The sequence below is a fragment of the Lepisma saccharinum genome, chromosome 20 (genome assembly GCF_977018435.1).
Source record: "Lepisma saccharinum chromosome 20, izLepSacc3.1, whole genome shotgun sequence".
Classification (NCBI taxonomy): domain Eukaryota; kingdom Metazoa; phylum Arthropoda; class Insecta; order Zygentoma; family Lepismatidae; genus Lepisma; species Lepisma saccharinum.
The window spans coordinates 70562581-70590431 of NC_139248.1; the positions used below are offsets into that span (position 1 = coordinate 70562581).

The following is a 27851-nucleotide window of genomic DNA, read 5'->3' on the forward strand; positions in this document are numbered from 1 at the left end:
AAAAAGTGTAATATGATGTACACGAAACAACTGTATTTTCAGATGCTGACAGTGCAAGGCCAACTCTGAAAGAAGGTTAAATGGCGCACTTTGAAACCTGGCGTAACCTTGAAGTAAAAATGAAGAGGTAGCTGAAACCACCCAACAACGGGTTTTATCGAATTATTCAACTACGCTCTTGCAATTTATGAAAAGATCACTTTCATTTCAAGATCCAAAATTATTTAAGATTTTTAAAAATAATTTTAAGATCTTCCTATAGGTCATTCTTTTTAATTTTTTTTAGGTCATCAACTTCCGAGCTCTAATTATAATAGAACAAAGTTTCCAGGAAACGTCTTTATGTAATATATTTTTATACGAACCTACGACCTTTGTGAACTATAGGTGTATTGTAAACACCCCTATTCTACTTCAACTTCAGCGTTCAACTAATAAAAAACGTGTTGAGGGGAACCAACTGTGTTCCTGTACTATTCAGATACAACCAAGTCTCCAAGGGATGATGGGGTCCTCGCGTCTGGCTGAACGTGGAAACTGTTCCTCCTGCCCCTTAACAAACAAAAACTTCATGCTTTCATATGATAGCATTTAGAATGTAATATCACTTGTTTCATAAATACTTGAGGGGTTACAAAATATTATTGCAAGCAAAGTATTGAAGTTACGTTAATGTAACCATTCCAGAACGAACGAAGAACTCAAACATTTTTTTACACCTACAAATGTTCAATGTGTGCACCACACAATGACAGGGCACGCATCGACACGATAGATTACTTCTTGCAACACTCGCATCAACAGGGGCTTGTCGATAGTGTCTATCGCTGCGATGATACGTTCCCTTAGGACTGCGGTATCACGCGGCATCGGTGAGACGAATAAGAAACTCCATAAGAAGTCTCAAGGTGTTAGGTCGTGTGATCTTGGGGACCAAAACATTGCACAAAACACTGAGTGATGTGGGTGATTTGAGTGTCGCCTAGCGGAAGGGATATGAACTCTCAACTTAACGAAGCATGCACCCACAAACTGTTTGCGTTCCTATCGTGTTGATGCGTGCCGTGTCACCCGTGGTGCATACATTGAATATTTGTAGGTGTTGAAAAAAAATGCTATTCGTTCTGGACGGGTTTCATTAACGAAAGTCCAATACTTTACTTGCAATATATTTTTGTAACCCCTTAATTATTTATGAAACACCTGGTATTTACTATAGCTAATTTTAATGTGATAGGACCATGTGTGTGCCTATGTATTATATAGTGCCTTCTTCGGTCTAGTCGCCCGCGGAACGGCGATTAGCGCTGTGGAAAGTAAGATCGCGTCTGCCGGCAAACATGATGCAATATCCGCGTCTGGGGCCGCTTGCTATGTAATGAAAAAACTCCTGCAATTACATTAACAGTTGCAATTAAGATAAGCACGTACCTTGTTACGCGAGGTGTTGGAAATGATGTCCTCCTGCATCCATACATTTACGGCATTTTTAAAGGAAATTTTGACTAACACGTATCAGTTCCTCTCCCAAAATTGCTTCAATTTCCCTCGTGATATTTCCTTTCAATTCTTTTAATGTACTGGTTTCAAATTTGAAAGCTTGGTAGCTCGCCACGCAGACGTCACGAAAATGTCTGTTTCTTGTGGAGGGATTTTTGACCTTACTTCAACGTTTCTCCTCATTAAGCACACGCCGTTTTACACTTTGGTTCTTATCAAGAACAGACCCTGATTACCTAAAGTTCTTCACAAGTATCCGAACACTGTCTCCGTGTGAAACAGGAACATCTGAGAATTCTGCTGCAAAACGTATTTTAACACTTCACTACAAGAATTCGTAATGACGTAAGAGTCGTGCATAAAAATGCGTTGTTTCAAATTGTACGCATAGCGTGGCATTATTAGGACTGCAGAAAAGCACCGGTAATACGTAAACTATAACAAAATCTAAAACGCTTGTTAACACCTTAATACTTCACAAACACGTGCAAACTGGACACCAGCTATCTGTATAATGAAGCACTGACGCGTCCAGTGGCAAGTCAGCGTACAGCTGTGGCTCTAAATGCCGGCAGATGCGATCTTACTTCCCGCTGGCTACTCGGCCGAAAAAGACACTGTATAATATGAAATTACAGAGCACGAATCCGATCCGTTCCTCTTCCCGACGGCGCAGAATGTGTCTCTCTTGAGGACATTCTCGGTGTACAAGTAGTCCCTGATGCAGTCTTCCCACGAGACAGTCTTCACATTCAGCTTCAGGAGGCTCGTGGAGCGGGAGCCCTTGTAGGAAGTCAATCCCCAGCCCGCCACGGTGGCGCTCATGCCCCCGGGCTCGAAATCTGCAAGGAAAACAAAGGAGACAGTAGCGATGCCAGAGAAAATGGGGTTTACAGAAAATACCTAGTCTGGCCATAAATACTGTTACAAACTTACGTCTTTGACTGTACATCCGGTAGTCAGGCTCATGAACCATGCTTGTGCTGAAGTTCACTCCTGACCACTGTGTGTTCAACTGTGAAAGAGCAAGCGTGTATCTTCTTGTGCTTAGCATGGAGTGGGGCGAATATGGAAACAGAGTAGCCGTAATTGCTCTGCTTATGGTTGGGAAGTCACTCACTGAGAGTTTCCAGCCACTAAAAATCCCGAAGATCAGCAAAAGGTTTGTGTATCAGGCAATCCAGAGATTCACTGATACTGGTAGCATGAAAGATCGGCCAAGATTTGGTCGACTTCACACCGTATGAACAGCGGCGGCTGTTAAAGAAGTGGTGGCTCGCATTCGCCGAAATCCCATCCGGAAGCAAGTGATAATGGCACAGGAGCTGAACATTTCACAACAATCAATGTTCAGGGTACTTAATGAAGACCTTGGAATTGGAGTTTACCGGTGGAATACTACAAATTTTCTGACGACACAAGTGAAGAAGCAGAGGGAACTGAAATCGAGACAGCTCCTGCAGCGGTACGTTGCCAATGGGCATTGCAGGATTCTCTTCACTGATAAGAAATTGTTCACCACTGAATAAAGTTTTAACCGCCAAAATGAAAGGGTGTATGCTTCAAACTCTCGAGACGTTTGTGAGAGAGTTCCCAAAAATCAGAGATGCCACCAGCCCTCCTCAGTCATGGTTTGGTGGGGATGAGCTATGAGAATTCCACCAGGCCCCATTTTTAGAAAAGGGCTTAAAAGCTGTGCGAAAGTGTATGTGGAAAGTGTCCTGGACCCTCTCGTGACACTGTTGAAACAAAAATTTTTCACAATGAATCCTGGATGTTCAAGAAATATTCTGCTCCAGCTCATAAGGCAAGGATGACGCGACGGTGACTGGAGACCAGTGTACTCGATTTAATGTCCACTTTTGATTGGCCATCTGATAGCCATGATGTCAGTACCTTGGACTACAAACTGTGCCCAGAGCTAGAGGAGACTGTCTACAAGAAGAGGCACCCTATAACTGATTACGCTTGCTGATTTTCTCTCCTGGACCGGAATTGAATTTATTTAAATTTTCTGGACCTTTAACAACCCTGCTTTATACTCTGTCTCGGGAACCTGTGGAGCAAGCCGCGCATAATGTTAGAGAGGGGGAGAAAGAGAGTGGGTATACACCAATGCTGTCACTGATTTCAATTAGATGTCCTGCCTATCCAAGTCTAGCATTCCAATCACCTTTGGTTCTTACCACAATTGGTATATGCTCTATCCTGGGAGTCTCTGAAGCAATGCCGTACATAACGGAACAGAAGGGGAGACAGTGTGTGGGCGGAGCTGCAGTCGCTTTCCCCTCCACGCGATCCCGTTCTCTCGCACATGTTTATAGGTCGAGCTCCCTGGAGTCACTACTTGCGCCCAGAGATTCCCGGCACAGAGTATAGTTTTTATTAAATTGTTTTCTCCATTGACGTTTTCCACAGATAGGGTCCAGGATTCTACGCAATCACACGACAGGCTGTACAGGGTGTACCAAAAGTCCCATTACCCCCCCCCTTTGAATTGTAGACAAACCTGCAAAATATTATTTTAACAGCATGCGTAGGATGAGAGGATGGTATACCATTAAATCAGACTAATGACCACCATTTACTCCAGATGATCTGTGTGCACACGCCATTTTCATGGCACGGTATGATTAGCTTCCAGGTGCGATGTGAAATCCTCCGTAACATAAGATGTCAGATCTTAATTTCAGGTGGCCATTTTAAGAGAATACCTCAATGATGTGTTCAGAGACAAATGGATTGGACGAGGATCGCCAAATTTACCAGCACCTCTAAAATGGCAACCCCAAAGTCCAAATCTGACATCTTGTGATAATGCGCTATGGGGACACATCAAACAGAAAGTAGCCCATAATCGTTATCAGACAACTGGGGAACTTCAAGAAGCTGTTCGCAGTGCGTTTGCTTCCCTCACGGCAGCCATGGTACGGAGGATTTCACATCGCACCTGGAGGCGAATAATACTGTGCTCTGGAGTAAATGGTGGTCATTGGTCTGATTTAATGGTATACCATCCTCTCATCATACGCATGCTGTTAAAATAACATTTTGCAGGTTTGTCTACAATTCAAGGGGGGGGGTAATGGGACTTTTGGTACACCCTGTAGATGTTGTTTATACTAGAAATCGTGATTACGGAACGTTTGATCGTTTATCCGTTTTGCAGGCTATCCACATATTTTTTTATACGTCAGTAGATAGTAAATATGCCTTCTATGACACCCCTCATTTTTTGACCCCTAAGAAAATCGCACTAAAACCTCAAAAACTCACTTTCTCTCCACGTTCCGCGCCTCATTTATTGCGCTGACGATGTTTCACAGCGCAGAAAAGCCGGTACGAGAAAATGCACTTTCTCGTACTTCAAGTACGAATGCACCTTATCGTAATTTTCCAAGTCCGGCCATGTTTATATATCGTGACCTTTGTAAACCTCTCGGAAGGATGTGATATTTTTCTGCCACACACGCACACGCGCGCGCTTCTCATTATTTCTGTATTGTGACGTGTGTTTTCAAGCAAACAAACAAACAAATAAAAATTGTTTTTTTTTAGGATTCCTGGCCCCTAAAACCCCGCCAGGGTGCGTGGTACCCAACCAAAAAAAGGTTCTAACGGCTGCGGTTAGATAACCACACCTCTGTAGAGTTTCACGTGTTTTTTTTCTCAAAGGTCCTATGTGACACCTCTGTTTGTCAAAAATTCGAGATATTTTGCAATTTTTTAAGATTTTTTTTTAACGCTGTGGACTTGAAACTTCAACGATGAGGATGAATAATGATAATTATGATGAAATTGAAGTGTGGCCCTCAGACTCGTAAACCAACAAATATACACCTCTGTTAACTGCCTTGTATTTGGGGAGGGGGTAGTTGTTGGTGCAATACACTTTGAAGTTTTGTTTTCTAAGTGCCACACATCAATTTCATCATAATTATCATTATTCATCCTCATCGTTGCCATTAGCCAAAATTGCCTCTTCTTTTTTACAAATTTTCGTACTGATATCGCCTTAGCAGATTAACAGAAATCGTCTAAAATTTGAACTCGTGACACCTCCCAATACCGTTGCAAGCTTATTTGTGATTGTTCCCCTCAATTATTTAAAGTACCTCACTTTCATATTCAAATACACACAAGTAAAAAAAATCATATCACATTAGTGATTTTAAATTGTATTCTTGGGGCCACTTTCTAACATTGTTGCCTGATATTAAAATAAGCGAAAACACTCTGCTATGCTTAATAAAAAAAAAAACATCCATTCATTGCCAGATTGTACAACTGTATAGGTCGAGGTTCATAAGCCTCATTCATCTCATTCCAGGGACTGCATATTTTGTATACAGTTTATAGTGGAATCACAACACAGGTTGTTAAGAAATATCGTCAGTAAATATGAGAATTCTTGCTGTGAAATTTCTATGCTGTTTAACCTAATAGAATTCGAATCCCTGACTAGAGCATTCCATATTAGCAAAACCTTTATACGTACGTATTTATAACCTCAATTTACTAATCAGGAAATCCCCCTTAGCCAACCAATTAGCACATTTATATGACCTTCTATAGAGGAAGAGGACATGACATTTCCGAGCCGGTATTATTGATGTGACATTCTTAACAAGTTAATGCACATATATAGCTGTAATGTAATAGGAATGTTTGGAATGCAAACAATTCTTGTGACAAAACAAGTAATTGGGAAATTCTTTTTTAACCAAGCAATCAACACAAAGAGCATAACATTCCCAAGACAGTATTATCGATGTAACATTCTTAACAAGTCAATGCCTTAATGTTTACACACATACATAAGCGCATCAATCTCTATACAACCACACACACACACATATACAGGAATATTTGGAATAGCTCAGAAAATTCCCCTTAGCCAAGCAAATCACCAGTTACATGATCCTCTCTCTCTCTCTCTCTTTTCTCTATAAAAAAAAGAAGGTCATGACATATCCAAGCTAGTATTATTGACGTGACATTCTTAACAGGCCGACGTCACATATACACACACACGCACGCACACTCGGGGAATGTTTGCAGAAGTTGACTTGTTCACCGAGTTCAGATGTTTACTCATTGATGACTCCGTCGTTGTCGTCTATCAAAAACCTAAGTACCTTGCAAACAGTGAGAGTTATCAAAAAATCTCCCCTTGTCGATTTTTTTTGGTGACGTAGAGTACGCGTAGAGAGGTCGGGTTTAGTGTGTCGGTCGAGTCTCGGTGTCCTCTGTCCTCCCATACCAAAATAAACATAGGTCGTCATGGAACCAATTTTTTTCATCAATCGAAAATTTTCTAAGTCCTGCGTTAAATTGCAAATATCTCGAAAATGGTAAGAGTTATCGAAAAAATATATCGAAAAACACCACCATCCGGTATCGTTAGATACCCCCTGTCGATTTTGGAGGTGTAGAATATGTGTACCAAGTTTTGGTGGTCCTGGGGTCAAGGGGTAAGAAGTTAACCCACCCTCCAAAACTTTGATCACTCGTAACTTTTGAACAAATAGTCGTAGAAAAGTCGGGTTTAGTGCGTTGGTCGAGTCTCGGTGTCCTCTGTCCTCCCATACCAAAATAAACATAGGTCGTCATGGAACCAAAAATTTTCCGAAAATTTTTTCCAAGTCCTGCGTTAAATTGCAAATATCTCGAATTTTTGACAAACAGAGGTGTCCCATAGGACAAAAAAAAAAAAACACGTGAAACTCTACAGAGGTGTGGTTATCTAACCGCAGCCGTTAGAACCTTTTTTTTTTGGTTGGGTACCACGCACCCTGGCGGGGTTATAGGGGCCAGGAATCCTAAAAAAAACAATTATTATTTGTTTGTTTGTTTGCTTGAAAACACACGTCACAATACAGAAATAATAAGAAGCGCGCGCGTGTGCGTGTGTGGCAGAAAAATATCACATCCTTCCGAGAGGTTTACAAAAGTCACGATATATAAACATGGCCGGACTTGGAAAATTACGATAAGGTGCATTCGTACTTGAAGTACGAGAAAGTGCATTTTCTCGTACCGGCTTTTCTGCGCTGTGAAACATCGTCAGCGCAATAAATAAGGCGCGGAACGTGGAGAGAAAGTGAGTTTTTGAGGTTTTGGTGCGATTTTCTTAGAGGTCAAAAAATCAGGGGTGTCATAGAAGGCATATTTACTATCTACTTACGTCATGTTCGTATTTCACTGTACAGATCTCAACAAATCCTTAATCAAATATGTACTATCCGGATATTAGGATTATCCGTTGCATCTAAAATGGATATCGGATAAATTGAAATCCGGATTTTGTGGCCATCTCTAATCCAATCCGGGTGTCGAATCCGTGAACCCTTAATTACAAGGCAACGACTTTACATAGCCAACGGGAGGCACACGGTTGTATAGGACGAGACCGAAAACAAGACACTACAAGCCAAGACGAGTCCGAAAGTGGCTTGTCTCGTGCCGGTACCGACCCTGCAACCAGCCTTAGCCCGTTTGCACACGCACCGATAAAATCGGTGTCATCTCCTACCTGGATATCGCCACGCCAGCAGCAGAAACCAAAGGGGGTTTGTGGCTGAGCTGCACACGTGGTCCTACACGACGAATTTCCCGGAAGGGGTCGGCATGCTGCCGGAACTCCTCTCCTCCCCACTGCGCCTCAGGCAATGAAAAGAGGACACAGATCCATGGACGTCGAGAAGAGGGGCAAGGGGCACCTGAAAAATGAAGGTCTACCTAAAAAGTATATATTTCACACATAATTTCATTTCAGCCACAGGAATTTATGTTAATTAGTATAAAGGTGTTGAAGGAACATGATAATTTCAGACTGAAACAGTGTTTTTTGAGGGGGCGTCACTAATATGGGGAGAAATATGCCTCCTTTGCCTCCCCGGAAACATTTACCTTGCTTGCCCCTTCCTGAACGTCCATGCACAGACTCAAGCCACAAATGTTTGCTGTGTCAAGCAGGAAGTTGTTTTGAAGCAGCTCAGGAGCCATTTGAGTTTTCCGGTTTTGTCCATCACTTCTTGCGCTCCCTCCAAGGTATTGGCAAGAATCCCGATTTTATCTGTGCGTGTGCAAAATTAGATGTTGGTGTCATCACATCACCTGTAACGACTCCGACAAAAGATCGGCACGTGTGCGACGAAGGTTATCGAAGGGGACTCACCAATCGGAGGCAGGCATATCGGACGAATGTTTTTGTTGAACTCTATCGTGCCTTTGACTTTAATGAGTGCAACGTCTTGGTAGGCATGCAGCTGTGATGAGAAAAACTTCTCGTGGTGAATTAGCTTCTCCGCTATCTTCACGACAGCAGTTCTTTCGTTTGGAGCTCGTATGTCATGTGCTCCCAGCAGAACGTTGATGTCTTCTAACTGTTTCCTGCAACGAAGCTGAATGTTAGTTACGCTTATTGGAAAATGGAGTTTTTTGTTTGTACTTTAATTGATAGACTCGCCTGAATTTCATTATTTTTAAATTTGATTTCGTTTACTTTACTTCGCCTTTCTGCCACTTTTGGCTAATCGCGAAGATGGGAATGAGTGATATGATGAAATTGACGAAGTGACACAAGGACCACCCATGCACAGGCAGAGATTCGAACCCGGGACCTCTGGCGTCGCCGCTACGGAGGCCTGCTAGACTCGCCTGAAGAGTTTCTAAGATGTAAAGTTTTAATGTTATTCTTCTAGTGAAATAAAAATGTATACGAAATATAGTTTTTAAAAAATGTCGTTTGTAAAACGACCGATTATGCTTTAATGAGGAAATATTATACGTAGAATTATTGTATTGTGATTATGTAGAAAATATTTGTGCACGTTTGCCATGTGACCATGCTCCCTTCCCCAGAAAGAATCGTGGATACGCCTATGTTTTTATACATAAGTACGCACTGGAATTTGAAGTTGGTGGTAATTTCAAGTGTTGAGAAAACGCTTTGAATATAAAAGGAAGATTTTTGATCCTTAGTATCTCTCATTCGCCACGTCCTGTAGGCCCTTCACGGCTTTACTGCTTGGCTGTGAGAGGTCGTATTTATGTTTAATTCGAGGAAGGCTAAATGATTAAAGCTCCATTGCTCTTCAGCAATTTATTATTAACAAGACCATGTTAGGAAATTTAAATATGTAAATTATGGTAGCAAATTCTTACACTTTGTAATTATATAACACTGCATATATTATAAGGTTTTATTTTAATTTGTAAAACTGTAACTGCAGAAAAATTGTATAATTTGTGTATAACATTTCTATCTTGTTATGTGTGTTAAAGGTTTCATCCTGGAATTGAATGCCTCACATTTATGTGTGTTTCCATTTCCAATACATTCGAATGAATACATATTCGTTTCAATGGCATTTACAAAATCACCTCTGACATTTTATGTTAAACAAGTAAGATTATTTTTGTACATGAGTGTGTTAGCCGATGCATAGCAAAGTATTTTAGGAAAATTATTGTAGGACTAACTAATGAAAAATTTCTTTGTAATCGAAGATCATCTCTTTCTAAGTGAACACTACGCCCCGACTACCAGATGGAGTTGCATGCTGGTTAAGCTGGATCATGCCAAAAATTCTGTTTCACATATCGTATAGACTAGGGGGCAAGTTCCCCTTCAATGAAAGGAAATTGATATAATTCCAATACTTAAACCAGGAAAAACACCAGGATGTTCTAAAAATTATCGGCCAATAGCACTAGCGTCATGCTTATAAAAAAATTATGAACATCTTATACTTAATAGAATTACGTGGTGGATTGAATATAACAATATATTACCAAAATATCAAATGGGATTCAGAAGAGGAATGGGGACAATAGATATTTTGACTACACTTATTTTAGACATATGGTTGCCAATTGTTCGTCGTGGATTTTGTATAGTTGTTTTTCTGGAACTTTCTAGTGCATATGATGCAGTCCTTATAGATTTGCTTGTAAAAAAGCTAAAAAATCTCAATCTTCCTAAGCAATTTATTAAAGATATATTTGAGAGAAATGTTTTGTCGTCTGGTGTCATTCCACAGGTAATGAATCTGATGGGTGCTGTTTGCCATGTGAAAATTGCATAAATGTCTTCCTTAGTAGAAAAATACACTTATAAATGCATGCAGAATTGTAGTACATGTATTCTGATTTAAATTTAATAACTGTAACGTAACTGACCAGACCTGTGTATTTTCCATAACAGGGGTTTCCAACTGGCGGCCTGCGAAGCCAATTTGCAAAATGCATTAATTTTATGTATTTTTATTAAAATACGTTATATTTATGGATTTTCATATACAACTGGCGTTTCTAACAGATATAACAGGTCATCTGAACGAATTTGAATCTTCAGGGAAGAAACCAGCTGGTGTCAGATTTAATGGGAAACATAAATGGGTTTCGTTTTTGTTTTCTATTACTACTGAGATTGCGATTTTCATATTTACATGTTTTGCACTTGCGTTTTACTTTTATTGTGTATAGGGAATGAATTGTGTTTGTGTTTATAATGTGTTATAGTTGTGATGTGTTTGTGTGTGTCTTGTGTAGTAGTTGTGCTGTCTAATGTGTTTGTGTTTGTGTTTGTCTTGTGTAGTAGTTCCTCCATTCATATTGGGGGTTAGGCGTAGAGCTGACAACTCTGCACTGTAAAAATCCATGTCAAGAATCAGCAATATAAGGCCATGGATGTTCCCAAGGTAAAATATTCCGGAGGTAAAATAGTCCCCCGTTCGGATCTCCGGGTGGGGACTACTTTGGGAGGTTCCTGGACTAAGGATAATATCTACATTAGGAATAAGGATATTAAATTAGGCACCTGGAATGTTCTGAGCCTTTACCGGCCTGGGGCATTTCAGTGTACAGTTAATGAGATAGTGAAGTATAAATTAAATGTAGTAGCTGTCCAGGAAGTTAGGTGGCCAGGAGAAGGGAATTGTAAAACTAAAAATTATACTTTTTTCTATGGTGGTACTGAAAAACATAATTTTGGAACAGACTTTTTCATAAATAATAGAATTATCTCAGCTCTTAAAACAGTAGAATTTATTAATGATAGGATATCATATGCAGTTTTACAGGGTAGGTGGTGTAAAATTATTTTAATAAACATACATGCACCAACGGAAGATAAAGATGATAATACTAAAGATGATTTTTATACAGAGTTAGAACAGGTCTTTGATAAATTTTCTCAGTATGATATGAAAATTCTGTTAGGTGACTGTAATGCACAGATTGGCAAAGAAGAGACATTTAAACCCACGATTGGTAAAGAAAGTCTTCATGAATTAAGTAATGATAATGGTATAAGATTGATTACTTTTGCAACCTCAAAGAATTTAATTGTGAAAAGTACCACTTTTAAACATAAAGATATTCATAAATATACCTGGTCTTCTCCAGATGGTAAAACTCATAATCAGATAGATCATATTCTCATTGATAAGAGAAGGCATACTAGTATAATTGACGTTCGTACACATAGAGGTGCTGACTGTGCCAGTGACCATTATTTAGTAATTGCTAAATTAAGAGAAAGACTCTCAGTGATAAATCATAAGCAACAAAATCTAAAAGTTCTAAAATTTGATACAGGAAAGTTTACTGATGAAAGAATTAAGAAAGATTACCAAATTAAACTGTCAAATAGATTTGATGTTTTGCAGGATTTAAATGATGATGAAAATATAAATGAAACAGACGTAAATAAGAATTGGGAGCACATACGTAATGCAATAGAATCAGCAGCTAAAGAAAGTATAGGATACCATAAACCGAGAAAAAGTAAGCCATGGTTTGATAATGAATGTCATAATCTAATAGAAATAAGAAATCAGGCTAGACTTAGGTGGTTAAATAACTCTGATGATACAAATCTAAACAATTATAATAGAATAAAGCGAGAAGTTAACCGCACGTTTAGAAGTAAAAAAAGAGATTACTTGAAAAGCACAATTAACGAAATTGAAACAAACAGCAAAAATAAGAATATCAGAGATTTATATAAAGGTGTAAATGAGTTTAGAAAGTGGTGGCAACCTAAAGTAAACTTGATAAAAGATAAATACGGTGATTTTCTAGCTGACCCAAGCGATATTCTAAATAGATGGAAGAACTACTTTAATGACCTTTTAAATGTCCATGTAGGAGATAAATCAGAAGTGAATGAAGTCCATACAGCAGAACCTTTAGTTCCAGAACCTAATTTGACTGAAGTTAAAGATGCTATTAAAAGGCTAAAGAATAACAAAGCACCTGGCATTGATTTAATACCAGCTGAGTTAATTAAATACGGTGGAAATTCATTAATATGTCAAATAAATAAATTAATTTGTTTAATATGGAATAAAGAAGAAATCCCTCAACAGTGGAAAGAATCCATAATTGTTCCTGTGTTTAAAAAAGGTGATAAAATGAACTGCAATAATTACCGTGGAATTTCTCTACTCTCAACAACATATAAAATATTATCTAACATTCTTTTAACAAGACTAACCCCATATGCTAATGAAATTATAGGTGATTATCAATGTGGATTTAAACGCAACAGATCAACTACAGATCAAATTTTTCACATCAGACAGACACTTGAAAAAAAGTGGGAATATAATCAAAATGTCCATCAGCTATTCATTGATTTCAAAAAAGCATATGATTCGGTCAAAAGAGATAAATTATATAATATATTAGTAGAGTTTGGAATACCTAAGAAGCTTGTTAGTATGATAAAAATATGCACCAGTGAAACAGAAAGTAAAATTCGTGTGGGTATTAATATGTCTGACAAATTTACAATTCATGATGGGTTAAAACAAGGAGATGCATTATCTCCATTGCTCTTTAATTTTGCCTCAGAATATGCTGTTAGGAAGGTAAACGAAACTAAAGAAGGACTAAAATTAAATGGTGTGACTCAGTTGTTAGCATATGCAGATGATGTAGACTTACTGGGGGATGATGTGACTACAATTAAGAATAATGCTAAAATATTTTTCAAAACTGCTAAAGAGATAGGTTTGGAAGTTAACAAAGAGAAAACTAAATATATGCTTACAGGCCGAAACCAAGTGTTAGGTAATAATCAAAATCTAATTATTGATAACAACTCTTTTGAAACAGTTTCCAAATTCAAATACTTAGGAGTAATATTAACAAATGAAAATTATATTAAAGAGGAAATAAAAAGTAGGCTTAATTCAGGAAATGCATGTTACTTCTCTCTTCATAAATTTTTGTCTTCTCGTTTAATATCTAAGAAACTAAAAGTTAAAATATACAAAACAGTAATTTTGCCTGTAGTATTATATGGGTATGAAACTTGGTCCCTTACATTGAAAGAGGAACATAAATTGAGAGTATTTGAAAATAAGATCCTTAGGAAAATCTTTGGACCTAAAAGGGATGAGGAGACAGGTGAGTGGAGAAGGTTACATAATTTAGAACTACATAATTTGTATTCATGTCCAGACATTATTAGAATAATTAAATCAAGAAGACTTAGGTGGGCAGGCCATGTGGCACGAATGGGAGAGGAAAGAGGAGTTTACAGGATTCTTGTTGGGAAACCTGATGGTAAGAGACCAGTAGGAAGGCCAAGACGAAGATGAAGGGACAACGTGGAGATGGACCTAAGGGAAATCGGTAGGGATGGAAAAGAGTATATAGATTTTGCTCAAGATAGGGACAGATGGAAGGCCTGTGTTGCTGCAGCCATGAACCTTCGGGTTTAAGAAGGCTAGAGAGTTAGTTAGTTAGTTAGTGGTAGCAAATGCATTTAAAATTCACGAAACAATAGGAAAGGAGCAAAAACAAACATCAAAAATGAAAAAATAACTGCATAATTACTAAAAGAAACTTAAAACCAAGAAAGGCCAGAAAATGCAAAAAATGCAGAATAAAGACAATATTGTGTGGTTCTAACTGAAGGGAAACGGACAACTATCAGGTTTAACATTGTCCTCAAGGTCCAGATAGAAGATGATTTTTCATCAATTTGCGAGCCCTATTCATAACATAACATACTTACTCATAGATGCAGTGGCCTGCTGTGAGGACGTATCTGTTGTTGATGATGGAACCTCCACAGTAAGTGAACAACTGATCTCTGATGGCGACCATCCACGGGAACTCGTTCACGTATGCTGGCTTCCCGTTTACTATCCTGCCTATGGTGCGTCTGTTGACCATGCCACATTCTGTTAAATAAATATAAGTTGTAAGTCTCCTATTTCATATTGATGATAAAACCAATCAACATGTGTTGCTTGTCACTTCGATGTGAAACATGCAGACGCTACAACTAAATTGTTTGTACAGCTCCAAGATCTCTTTTTTCAACATTTTGAGTAAAACTTCAAAAATTCAGTTCTGAAATTGACAAATGTATAGAACAGGAATTGCAACAAATAAAAGAAGTAGGTGCTTCCACAAAATAAGATAATATTAATTCTTAAAGATTTTGCTTCCGGGTTGACGGTTATTATTCCATATATTTATTCCTACACGCATACATTTACATCACATATATATGGTCAGTTCCAGAAGAGCACACTTACCGGTTACTCTCTTGAGATTTTATAATTTTTTTTAGAATCTGCATATTTGCACTAGAAAATTTAAGTATTCACAAAACGACGTTTGTAATAGTAGATGATGAACGAGTTAAAAGCTGTTAGCTTTTTCGGGTTTAGAACTAAATTACAATATTTAGAACTAACATATATATTATATATTAAAACTAATGCATAATATTTAGAACTAAATCATCCATTTTTATGCGAATAATTCATGAGTTATGTAAATATATAAATCTTAATTTATGAATAATGTGTAAAAATATGTAAATAGAACGTAATTAGCGTTTAATAAACCCTAGACCCATATTTTCAAAATTATAAACATTAATTGTATTATTTTATACGTGACACGCCTTGCAGTAATTTACATAAAACCTTAAACATAGCGTTTATTACCGCTAATTACCTTTTATTTACATATTTTTACACATTATTCATAAATCAATATTCATGACACAGTAGTAGCGGTGTCGCCTTGTAATCAAGGGCTCTCTAGTTCGATTCCCGGTAGAGGCACTTAGTGGTTTGGGTCGCACTTTAAACTGCAGGTCCAGTCCCGATAAGACTCACTGTGCATAAAGTGGACTTAAAACACCAACTGAACTCAACTCAACTCAACGTTTATAAAACTCGTGAATTATTCACATAAAAAGGGTTGATTTAGTTCTAAATATTATACATTAGTTCTAAAAATATAATATATATGATAGTTCTAAATATTGTAATCTTGTTCTCAACATTACAAAGCCAACAGCCGTTAAGTCGTTCATCATCTACTTGTAATTCTTCATATTTTCAAATATTATGGTACAGTCACGGCCACTGCCGGGCTGTAACGATTCGATTGAAAGTAAAGTGTATTCATTACAACCCGGCAGTGTCCGTGACTGTACATTTTGGAAGTTCTGTCTTCTTCTGTAACAGGATTCACAATATTTTATAAAATGTCAGCCCAACAAGTACAGAGCTCCTTCTGAAGGAATTAGAAATGAGATGATCGGGATTAGAACTTGTAAGGAAGGATGTTACAGAGTAGTACAAATTTGTATAAAGATTTTCCGGTCTGATATCACTTTTGAACGTTTGGAGGAAAGAGTAAAATAGCAAATACACCTAACCGGAAAAAAATGCAATTTGAATAGTTTGGAAAACACTCACCACAGTTTAGACTTTTGCTTGATCTGGAACGATCCAGATGTGATCGACGTGTAGAGTGTGCCTGAAACAGAAAATAATTTATCTGTCTTTCACGTTGTGTTTCTATTCAAATTGTTCTATAAAGTGCCTTTGATGCCCATTCCCGGGTTAAATTTGTAATAACTTTATTACGAAAAATCAATACTTATAAACACAAAGCATCGCTGGCTTTTGTTTAAGTTTTTTGCATAGATTCCCGCATTTTCCACACACTTTCGTGGCCTTTTAAGTATGTGAACAACTGTAACATTTACGTAAGCCTACATTGAGAGTAGTGGTCCAAGATTCACTCGTCTTTTCTTCTGCTTAGGAGTTCAAATGGTGCATCTTGGTGGCAGACAGTGAAACATGTGACATGAAATACTCGGGAGCTTGTCTCCGTATTTTAAAGTTGTCTTTTTTTTAGATATTTTTCTGTTTACCTCTTGGGTAATCGAACTTCTCATTTACAACTAACATATGGAGGCTTTATTTCTACCCATACGATCCAGATTTTTTTTTTAGCAAGAGCTGTACACACATACAAACAAACTAACTAACTAACTATCTAGCTTTATGGCTAAGGTTTATGCCTGCAGCAACACCAGCCTTCCATCTGTCCCTATCCTGGGCAAGATCAATCCAATCTTTTCCATCCTTATCGATTTCGTTTAGGTCCATCTCAACGTTATCCCTCCATCTTGGTCTTGGCCTTCTTACAGGCCACTTACCATCAACCGGCCTCCGTGGCGAAGTAGTTAGAATATCGCGCTACGACGCCAAGGGTCCTGAGTTCGAATCCCGGCCTGGGCATGGATGTTTCTGAGTGTCCATTTCATCACGTCATCACTCATCCCCATCTTCGCAACTTAGACAAAAAGTGGCACAATAAACGAAATGAATTGATGCAAATCAATCAATCAATCTTATCCCAACAAGAATCCTGTAAGCTCTTCTTTCCTCTCAAAAATAGGGATAATCTCATCATCAGATGCTTCACCGGTCAAAGTACCTTTCGGTGCCATTCGTATCACATGGCCTGCCCACCTAAGTGTTCTTGATTTAATTATTCTAATAATATCTGGACAGGAAAACAAATTGTGTAGTTCTACATTATGTAACTTTCTCCACTCACCTCTCTCCTCATCCCTTTTACGTCCAAATATTTTCCATTTAATCCAATTTTAATTTATGTTCTTCTTTTAATGTAAGGGACCAAGTTTCATATCCATACAATACTACAGGCAAAATTACTATATTGTAAAATCATTTTCATTTGTTAGTATTACTCCTAAGTACTTGAATTTGTAATCTGGTTCAAACAAGTTGTTATCAATAATTAAATTTTGATTATTACCTAACACTTGGTTTCGGCCTGTAAGCATATATTTAGTTTTCTATTTGCTAACTTCCAAACCTATCTCTTTAGGTGCTTTTAATTATATTTAGTAAATCTATATCATCTGAATATGTCAATAACTGAGTCACACCGTTTAATTTTAGTCCTTCATTAGTTTCTTTTACCTTCCTAACAGCATATTCTAAGGCAAAATTAAAGAGCAATGGGGTTAATGCATCTCCCTGTCTTAACCCATCATGAATTGTAAATTTGTCAGATATATTAATACCCACACGAATATTTCTTCCCATTTCATTGTTGCATACTTTTATTATGTTAACAAGAATGAATACCTTATGGACATTTTGATTCTATTCCTACATTTTCTCAAGTGTCTGTCTGATGTGAAAAAAATTGATCTGTAGTTGATCTGTTACGTTTAAATCCACATTGATAATCACCTATAATTTCATTAGCATATGGGGTTAGTCTTGTCAAAAGAATGTTCGATAAATTCCACAAAACACACCAAAGCAATTAAAAGGCTGAAGCAAAATGTTCCTTTTACACAAATATTACGTCTTGTCAGATTTTTTTGGTGGAAAAGTTGGGCAATGTCTGTTTTAGGTTCACTTGCGTGCTCAGGTAGGCTAATCGAAACTGGAATGAGAACAATTGTTCAATGTACATCTAACGGATAACCTGGATCCTTTGATTTCAAGTAGACTCGGCAGGTTTTTTTAGTAATGGAAGCAATTCTACACGTCTTCCTTGTAGCTGATCAATGGTCCACTGTATTTCATTGCTTGCAGATAAAGCGAATAGGCTATCATTTATGGTTCTAGAGAACAATGGAGTCGATTTTTCTCTCCCAGCTATTCTTCAGTCATGAAAATAGTTATGACCTGTGTAGATGGCCTATGTGGATTAGACCACCTCGTTTCTGTTCGTAGCGTTACTGTAAGTTTTCTGAATCTGAAATAGATTATTTTTGAATAGCCTAAGATCTTGTAGACCAGAAAACGGAACACCGATGATATAAATATTTTTGAGAAAATCAAAACAAGCATGTTTTCACATTCCACTGTTATAGGCAGCCCCAACCAAAGTAAGCCCCAACTAGTTTTGGCTTACAACTCTTTACTCACGCGTTTCCTGACCGGGGTTCCTGATCTCATATTGGTACTTGGGTCAGTCTCCATCCACCCTGTCAGTTTGATTCAAGGTCACGGAAACACTTCGTATATCTTACATAGATACGAGTATATGCCGAAGACAGCGACGGCACCAGGATTAATGAACTAGGGGTGTTGAAGGTGTGCGATGTTGAAAATAAAGGAAACATGAAACACGCATGCATGTCAGTGTATGAAATATTAATCAACTTTTAGTAGGCTTCTATTAAAAATATGACAACAAAATCGAAAATTTTCAGTGACTTGGTTCAGTTTTGCTTGCTTGTTTTGACTACAATAACCAAATGTACAGAAAAGTAAACGCGCCGTCTCTTTCAGACAGTGTTGCCAACAGCACGAGAGAAAAACGGGCTAAATCGCACCCAAAATGGAGCTAAAATTCACATCCAGGGGGCTAGATTTACAAATCTTGGGTGTTTTGGTGCAAAATTTCTGAAACTCAAGAACCACAACTAATCAACTGTCAAAATGAGGGGCATACGCTCAACTAAATTAAATTTTCTTACCTTAAATAATGCATTTCCCCCGTAAATTGTGGTGCAGTAAATTACACAAAAGCATTACACATTTTCGGCATATTCCTCCTTCATATATATGCACACACACACTCACACACATACACGGCCGCACACACGAACTAGTCTCTGGTCGAGCCTCACTGTTACGAACGATTCGTCGATTCCGCACCGCATTTCTGTGAACTTTCAAGGACCAGATGCAATACAACTGAACAAAGATTCGCATTTTCTGGAATCGACGCTGTCCGTAATTCGCCTCGGGCTACACAGCATACCAAAACCAGAAACAAGGGGATAAAGTGACAATGTGCACTTGCAACCTGCTCCCCAAGAGGTGTCGCAGGACGAGCTTGCAGGTGCAGAGGAGGGTCGGTTAAGTGAATTCTTGTTTGCAGTTTACTTTACTGAAAATACCAAAAAACATTTCATTACTGAAAGAGCTAGATTTGTAGCAAGATTTCTCTCTGTAGGGCTAAAAAGCCCCTTCGGGCTTTTGCTGAATTTTGGGGCTGAGTACGTACTCAAAAGGGTCAGTTCTGGCCCCAAAAGGGCCAACTTGGCAACACTGCTTTCAGATTATGATCAATGGCTTGAATTTTATACACAATAATAGTGGTCTTGTTTGCTATAACATTCTACGCTGAGAATGACATGGTTTTTCCTAAGTCATGACGTAATATGACACTACAACACAGAATAAGTTGGTTTTTGGTAATTGCAAACAAAACATAGCAGCATTTACTAAATTTGGCAATTTTGACCAAATTCTTTGGTAACTATAAGCAAATGTGCACGATTACTAAAGAACATTTTGTTTCTTTGGTAACCAAACAACGAAATGTTTGGTTTCCAGAAACTACAAGTAGTTTTTGTTATTCCAAAGATTTTCTCTGTGAAGTAAATATATTTTTAAGAAGGGGTGGGGGTGGTTGCGTAAGAAAACTATGGGGTGCAAAAGCACCACTTCACATGCCCTGGCGCCGTCCTTGGCCGAAGATGAATTTGTGTCGTGGCTGTTGAATGTTTAATAATCCTTTCCTACCAGTTTCCATTTCCATAGCATAGAGACGTAGTACTTTGAAAACAAGTGCCTTCTATGATGTCGCCTTTTAACACACTCAATGCTGTTATAATTGTAGTCGTAATTTGAATTTTACTTTGTTACCAAAGACACCATTAAAACTATATCACATGGAATTCGATGCGGTGCCTATCCTTCACTAACGAAAACCAAATTGGTTGGACAGAACTCTTAACTGGGCTGTCTTTGATAGCGCACTTGAGTCATTGAAAAGTAAACATTTTACAATACCATTATTGTCAAAAATACATACCTCATAAAATACCCATGACAAAGCAATTCCTAGTATAAATATATAAACACTGGGCCTATCAATTGCCATTGATTCGCGTTAAATGTTCACAAGAAATAGTTTGTTTTCTGTTTATTCATATGAGTGTACACAATATCCAAGAAATATTGAAAAACAAGGCTAGAACTGAAAAGATACACTATAGGTTCTAAAACAATATTTATGAACTTCTTACACAATGTCTTTTGATATTTCCTTTAGCCACCTGTATTGTTGAGTTGGAAGGCCGCTTTTTTCATGTCCAGTTTATTGAGAATACTTTGACGACTGTATATTTTTTAGAAACGTAATGTCGGTTCTCGTGTTTTGAAAAGAATTTTCTCTCGTAAAAATAATAGTGTCTTTTGATTATAACGGTAAGTTATCAACAGTATTGTTGCGAAAACTAAGGTAAAGAATAGAACATTTCTGCTTACTGACTTTGTTTTAATTTCAGTTGACACAATATTTCTTGCTCTTGGATTTGAGAAATTTAACACATTCAATATTTTCATGGTGAGAAAAAAGTGTGAAATGAAATGATTGTCGAGAGTGCCGTTAAGTTTTCGTTAACTAATGTCTTACATTTCCATTTGGGGAAGGCACCAGGCGTGTACCAGTGGTTCGGTCGGTCTCAATTAGCCTGTGCAAGAAATGGACTAAATTTGAAAAGTGCTATTTTTAAAAATATGAAACCAAATGTAAAGCATATAATCTTTTATTATGTCCGGAACGAAATTTGTGACCTCTCGTAGTGTAATCAAGGGGTCCCAGGTTCGATACCCGGTGGAGGTACGTAGTGGTTCGTATTCCATTTTAAACGGTAGTTATCCAGTCCCGCTTCTCCTATCTGTGCATATAGTGGGCTTAAAGCTACAATTGAAACAATTCAAACAAGGAATGAAATTTGACAAATTGTTCCACTGAAGCCAATATACCTAATTTGCTGCGGTCCTCGTAGCGCTGCACTTGTCACCAACGACGTGGGAACACTGGTGCAACTTACCTTAGCAGCTCAGTGGAACATGATGGTAATATCCCAATATTTGGTCAGAGATACTTGGTTCCTTCCCCTTTTGATCATCTGTGAAGTCCGTTGAGGTCCACGTGTTTGTTCACCCGCGATTCTGGTAGTCCAACTCATCTTTCAGTTTCAAATGAAAAACCTGGATATATTCTAATTATAATTTATTAGAGTAACGCAGGCGCGTATAAAGCTCAAGACAAAATTAAAATAAAACAGTTTAGACCGGTTACACCGAGAGATGCGTAAACCTAATTTTCTGCTACGCGAAGCACAACTTTCTCCAGACCCGTAGCCAGGAATTCTTAGTAGGGGGGGGGGGGGCGAAGTCAATTCTAGAGGGGACAAATTTTTAATACATTGTATTGCATTGGCAGATATAGCAGGGTACAGAGGGGCACTTGCCCCCTCCTCAAAGTGTTAAGTAACAGGAAAGGGATGATATCTTGAAACTCCAATGAACTAAAAAGAGTTCGAGAAACATCAAATAACAATATTTCGATAATGACCTTTCGGACTACCAAAGAATACAAAGATAATGTTGAACATAATAGGCTAAGTGGGACTGTATCTACTTTATAGGTCAATAATGTTAATATACGATTAATATGTACCAACAGCTTTGGGCTTCTCTGCAGAGCTGATTAAGGAAGTCCTTTATAAATCGTGCTTCATAATGTTTCCTCTAGTTTCCAGTATGCAAGATTTTTATGCAAGAAGTAATCTAACGAGAATCCAACATTGTGTTGTGTTATGCAAGAAAGATCGAATTAATTAAATAATAATGGTTACATATTATCTAGACTTTGATGAATTGTGTAAAAATGTGTAATAGGCCTACATTTTTTGTAGGCCTACTTGAAAACATTGAAACATGGGTCCCTTACTGCACCACGGATACTATTTGCTTCAAATGAAAGACTCTTGCATCACTACAGACAATGTTTGCCTACTGGTTACGTTAAACACTTTTGCAAAATATTGTGTGAATTGTATTATTCTAATGTTGAAATACATGTGTTTGACACCTGACAAACAAATAGGCATCCCTCGATTGATCAATGACTTCTTGGATTACAGTGTCATCTTTAATATTTCATATTAAGTTTCGAACAGGGAAATTTTGCATCCTCTTTACATTTGAAAAATATGTTCCTAATGACTATGGTACGAAACCAAACGATATAAGGGGCCTTCTTCGCCATACCCCATCCCCGCGGCACGAGGTTTCTGGGCCGCTTATCGCCACCACTTTTTGAGCAGAAGCGTATAAGCCCCAAATATCAGTCTTTTTTTTTATGCTGATACTGATTTCTGTCAATCACAGAATGGCTTAAGATTTATTAATAAAATTAGGAGAATCCACTCCATAGCAGAAGAGTTGACATAATCATTTGTCAAAAAATTAGATTGTGCTTGAGGTACTTTAACAGACAACGTCTGCTACATACACAACGTAATATTATAAATATAAGAAAATAAATAGAATATAATTTGAAGGATTTTCAATCGTACTTATTTCACTGCAGCTTTTTTCTACTTGTCATTTTCTTGAACCTATATTCATAGGGTGCCGCCACCGATAACTTTCACTAGGGGTGTGCGGGACAGAATTTTGTGGGTCGGGACGGGAAAAATTTGCAATTTCCCGACTTTTTTCGAATTCTACACGTCATTTTCACGTTAAGTGATTGTTTTGGCATTTCTAGAATAAGAACTAACAATTTCCGATAAGTTCCAGAAATTTATAATACAGATGACGTCGAGAAGGAACGACTTTTTAAAATGACCATTCTGTATTTACCGACTTTTCGGGATCTCGCACACCCCTAACTTTAACAGTGTGTACAGGACATCAAGGCAAGCAACTTTTCTCAGTCACTATTCGCTCGTCTAATTCTTCTTTCGATGTTACAAGCAATCGAAATATAGCATCTTCTGTCCTTAATGTATGCAATCCCATTGTAAGCTTCGCAGTTGCAAATGTCATTTATTTTTACTGCTGTTTAAAATTGTGAGAGCCATATAGCCTATAACATGCTATGGAAACGATATCATGCAAACAGTCAGAGTTAAAAAAAAACTTTTCCTTCATAAAATGGATATCATAACACACACCTATGTTGCTTATCATATTTGATGCGTTTGCATAGAGAAATGATTCATAAGATTTGAAATTGATACCTAGGTATTTACAACACTCCATGAGATGCTTAGTGTAACCCATATCAAACTACAAATTGTATCGCTTTCCAACCGAAATAATAAATGTGAAACACTATCACATTTTCATCGTGTTTGACAATAATTTGAGCCAGTAAGCTGTCCTACATCTTTCACTACTCGACCTCCATGATGGGATGGTTACATAACACAATACTGAGCCAGGGGTTCCAGGTTCGAGCCTGGGCATGAGTGTTCTTTGTGAGTAGAGGCGAAACAACATTTTTTTATCTGTAGAGGGGGTCAAGTACCAGGACAAACGTGCCAATAATAATAGTAATATAGTGGTGGTAGTGGTAGTAATAATAGTAGCATTAGAAAACGTTATTATTGTCGTAAATCATGCAAAAGGGTGTAGAAGTCGCTGCTAAAGCATTTGTGATTGAACAAATGATTTGAAATATTTTTCCAACATGTTCAATTTCATATTAGCTAATAATGGAAAACAAGCACGCAAACTGTATTTTTGAAAGACAGAATATGCATGACGAACATTATTCTTTTTGTACATATGACACGTATAACTTTCATGTATATAACATATATTTTACGCATATGCAACATGGAGTGACGTAAAATAAGAAAATACATATGCAACATATTAACACTAAATTGTGTACATATTCAAAGTTTCTTTAATATACTTTTATATATATATTATTTAAATACATTACATGATCAATTCATCCGCCAAATTATCTCTCAAATGTTCACGCTTCTATTCCTGCATTTAAGCAGTAACAATCTGAAGTATATCTGGCCTTACTTCTCTCTGGTAATTTTGAATGCATTACAGAAAAGAATCATATTGAGATCGAAGCGAGCAGGAAAATCTTTACATCCATATATTTGCAAACTGAAAACAATATTGATTTAATAGGGCGCAACTAATTTCACGGGGCGCCATGGCATTCTCTTTAACATTTTTTTTTCATTTAGATCGTTTTGGTTCGCAGGGCTGACTCCCGCCGCCTCCTAGCTGTGACTCTGAACTTAAACTATAAGAATAGCAGATATTGCGATTTCGAGCAAAGCAAGCAAGAAAATTTTACAAAATGTACTTTCTATTTTATAAAATTTGAAATCGAGAGGGCGGGTGCCCCCTGCAAGTGTTCTTAGCAGTCTGGGAGAAAAATACAAGAAACATTTGAAAACTAATTCCATCTTGAGTATCCATTTGTGCTGCTATTCTTAGATTCTGCTAGTCATGTTTCTTTACTTCAATGTTTGACCCCCCTAGATTGGACTTCCGTCCAATATTAAGGGGGGGACAATGCCCCTGCACCCCCTGTGGTTGCAGCACTGTTTGGGAGTGTCTCTTCATCAATTTCACGCCATCACTCATTGTCACGATTAGCTAGATGTGGCAGAAAAGTAACGCTAAGTAACAAATCAAATATCCACTCCCTTTTTCTATCACATGAATCGCTATTACCAAAGGGTAGACTTGCGAAACAAAAAAAATTTGCAGTTCAAACTTCATAGCAACACATTCAAGAAAAACATCGAAACACATAGGCACCTTTAATACAAGACTACTCAAAATGTCACAACTGTTTTAGATACTTGAAATTGCGAAATCATTTCCCGAAGTCTGAATCTGGAAGGGAATTTTTCCCCCCAATCCTGATGACATTGTAAGGAATATCACACACCTTCATAAATCACTAAATCAATAAATGGCTTTGTTATGTTGCTAGAGTAATACAGGATATAATTGTAAAGATTAATGAGAATTCCCGGTAGGAATGTGTTCTGTATTTTTCACAGGGGGGGGGGGGGAGTTGCCCTCTACTTACGGGCCTGACTTTCTCCCGAACGTCTTACCGAAAGAACTGCTGCCAACGGCTCTCAGGAAAAACGTTACTTCTCTCCACTGACTCAGTGGTAACAACTACTATAAATTTTCAATACCAGAAAGTGGATAAAAATAATGTATATGTTTGAACTGTAACATAATGAAAAGTACATTCATCTGGCACAGTGAATTCTTATAAGTGATGGAAACAATGCAAGCGACAACGCGTAATCTTATACTCCATAAAAATTTAAACAAATAAACAATGGCTTTCGAAATAACGACAGGAAAGAATGGCGTCTGCCAAAAACATGAAACTATGTACGAATAAATATAAGAAATTTAACAAAAAAATTAATAACTTCGGTTTAACTAAACTGATTGAAATGAAACTTACGCCAATCTTTACAACGTTTGAAGGCGTTGTATATTTAAAAATTGCTTAAACTCGCCGCTACTTATACTTTTTGATATCAGTATATAAAGTTAATGATTATAAAGGCGGCCATATTCTGAAATTTTGGCTGAAGGCATTAATATAATAAACTACAATACACATGAGTTAATATAGTAACCGTTATATACTAATATTCGTAAATAATAATATAACACAACGAAGTAGCCTAATGACCCACTCGGGGTCATTACAAATTGTAAGAAAGAGTAAAAGCATGAAGTAAAAAGTCAACGTATGTGCAAAAATTATGAAGGTCATCAATGTACTTCTAAAATGAATGCTAATTTTTTTTTACCTAAATAATAATGTATTTTGATTCCTTTATTTCACCGCATAATCGTCCCAGATTTTATGCGATTTTTTTTTCGAAAAAGTGGGGTGCGACCTTTATGTGAAGTTTTCTTTCTAAAATATTGTTCCGCTATTATCGGTGCTTAAAAAGCATTTATTACTAAACTACCTTTGGTGCAAGATTAGGATACACGGAATACTCGTGAATATACGTTAAGATTGAATAGCCGAAATCTACGCACATGATTTCTTCATGACAGTTTAGCGAACATTTTTCCGGTGTTTAAAATAGTTATCACATTAGTTGATATTGATTTGTGCATTATAGTAGAAAATTTACTAGTGTTGCGAAGTACAGACTTAGACAATTTAATCTTCTCTGCCCGAAGATCCACCCACCACCGTTATCATTGGATTCGTTATCTAACGCACCGATGCGACGATTACGCCTTAAAAGGCTATAAAACAATTTTTGGACTGAAAGAAACAGGATGCGACGATTATGCGGTGAAATACGGTATTTAGCGTCGCTCTTCTGCCACTTTTGTTAATCTCAAAGATGAGAGATAATTACATAAAATTTATGAAGAGACAATCAAAATCACTCATATTCAGGTCAGGACATCGATGTCGAGATTTAAAGCTTAACAGCTCACCGGCCCGGCCGAAATGATAATATGATGTGCAATGACAATAGACAATTGCTACTTGTCAATAATTAATTGGCTCTCTGTAAGTACAGTGCGTTCATTTTGGCTCTGGGCCGAGATAGCGCGTGTCTGCAGACGGCGCGGCATGGCGCGGATGCCGGCATTTTCGACCCGTGACGCCCCGCTTATTTTTACGCACATATCTGTAGCATCAGACAAGGTGTTTATATTGCAAAACGAGTACTAACGTGTGCTACAAGTCCGAATTTTAATTGTTTCAAATAATAAAATCTTCAATGAATAACCTAATTTTATTACATTTGAACATTTTTTATTTCATTACACAAAGATAAAGCTGAGGAAAAAAAATAGAAAGAAAAGACTGTAAAAAGAGCATTTTCTGCCATAACGTAAAGACTCACTCTGGGTAAAAAATGTCCAGAAGAAAAATGACTTAAGTAGGAATGTTAATTGTTTTAAAGCATGTAATTTGTAATATATTTCATTGATTAATATAATTTTCATTTCGAACATTTGAATGAAGTCACGCAATTGAAAGAGAACGAGGAAAAATAACATGTTGAAATACCAAACTCAAACGTATAACCGCGGGTTGTGTGAAACTTACCCAGGCAGTGTTTCTACGGCCCTACTAACTAACAGCCGATTCAAGGTCCAATGGTTCGCACTGCTTCAAACTCACGTTGCAGGCATAAATGTTCTTGCTTATCAGTACAGTTC

At 37.5% G+C, this 27851-nt stretch overlaps 1 protein-coding gene and 1 long non-coding RNA gene across 2 annotated transcripts in view; one reads left to right on the forward strand and one right to left on the reverse strand.

The window, feature by feature from the left end:
- LOC146003333 (uncharacterized) overlaps positions 1 to 27851 on the forward strand; it is a 399672-nt gene that overhangs the window by 66793 nt on the left and 305028 nt on the right. The window lies entirely within an intron of this gene.
- LOC146003765 (transmembrane protease serine 9-like) overlaps positions 1 to 27851 on the reverse strand; it is a 50896-nt gene that overhangs the window by 2708 nt on the left and 20337 nt on the right. Inside the window, exons 8-12 of the mRNA XM_083142176.1 lie at positions 20650 to 20721; positions 16245 to 16305; positions 14537 to 14705; positions 8681 to 8895; positions 2137 to 2342 (exon numbers count right to left, since the gene is read on the reverse strand). Coding sequence (XP_082998302.1) covers positions 2137 to 2342; positions 8681 to 8895; positions 14537 to 14705; positions 16245 to 16305; positions 20650 to 20721 — 723 coding nt within the window. The remainder of the gene's footprint in view (positions 1 to 2136; positions 2343 to 8680; positions 8896 to 14536; positions 14706 to 16244; positions 16306 to 20649; positions 20722 to 27851) is intronic.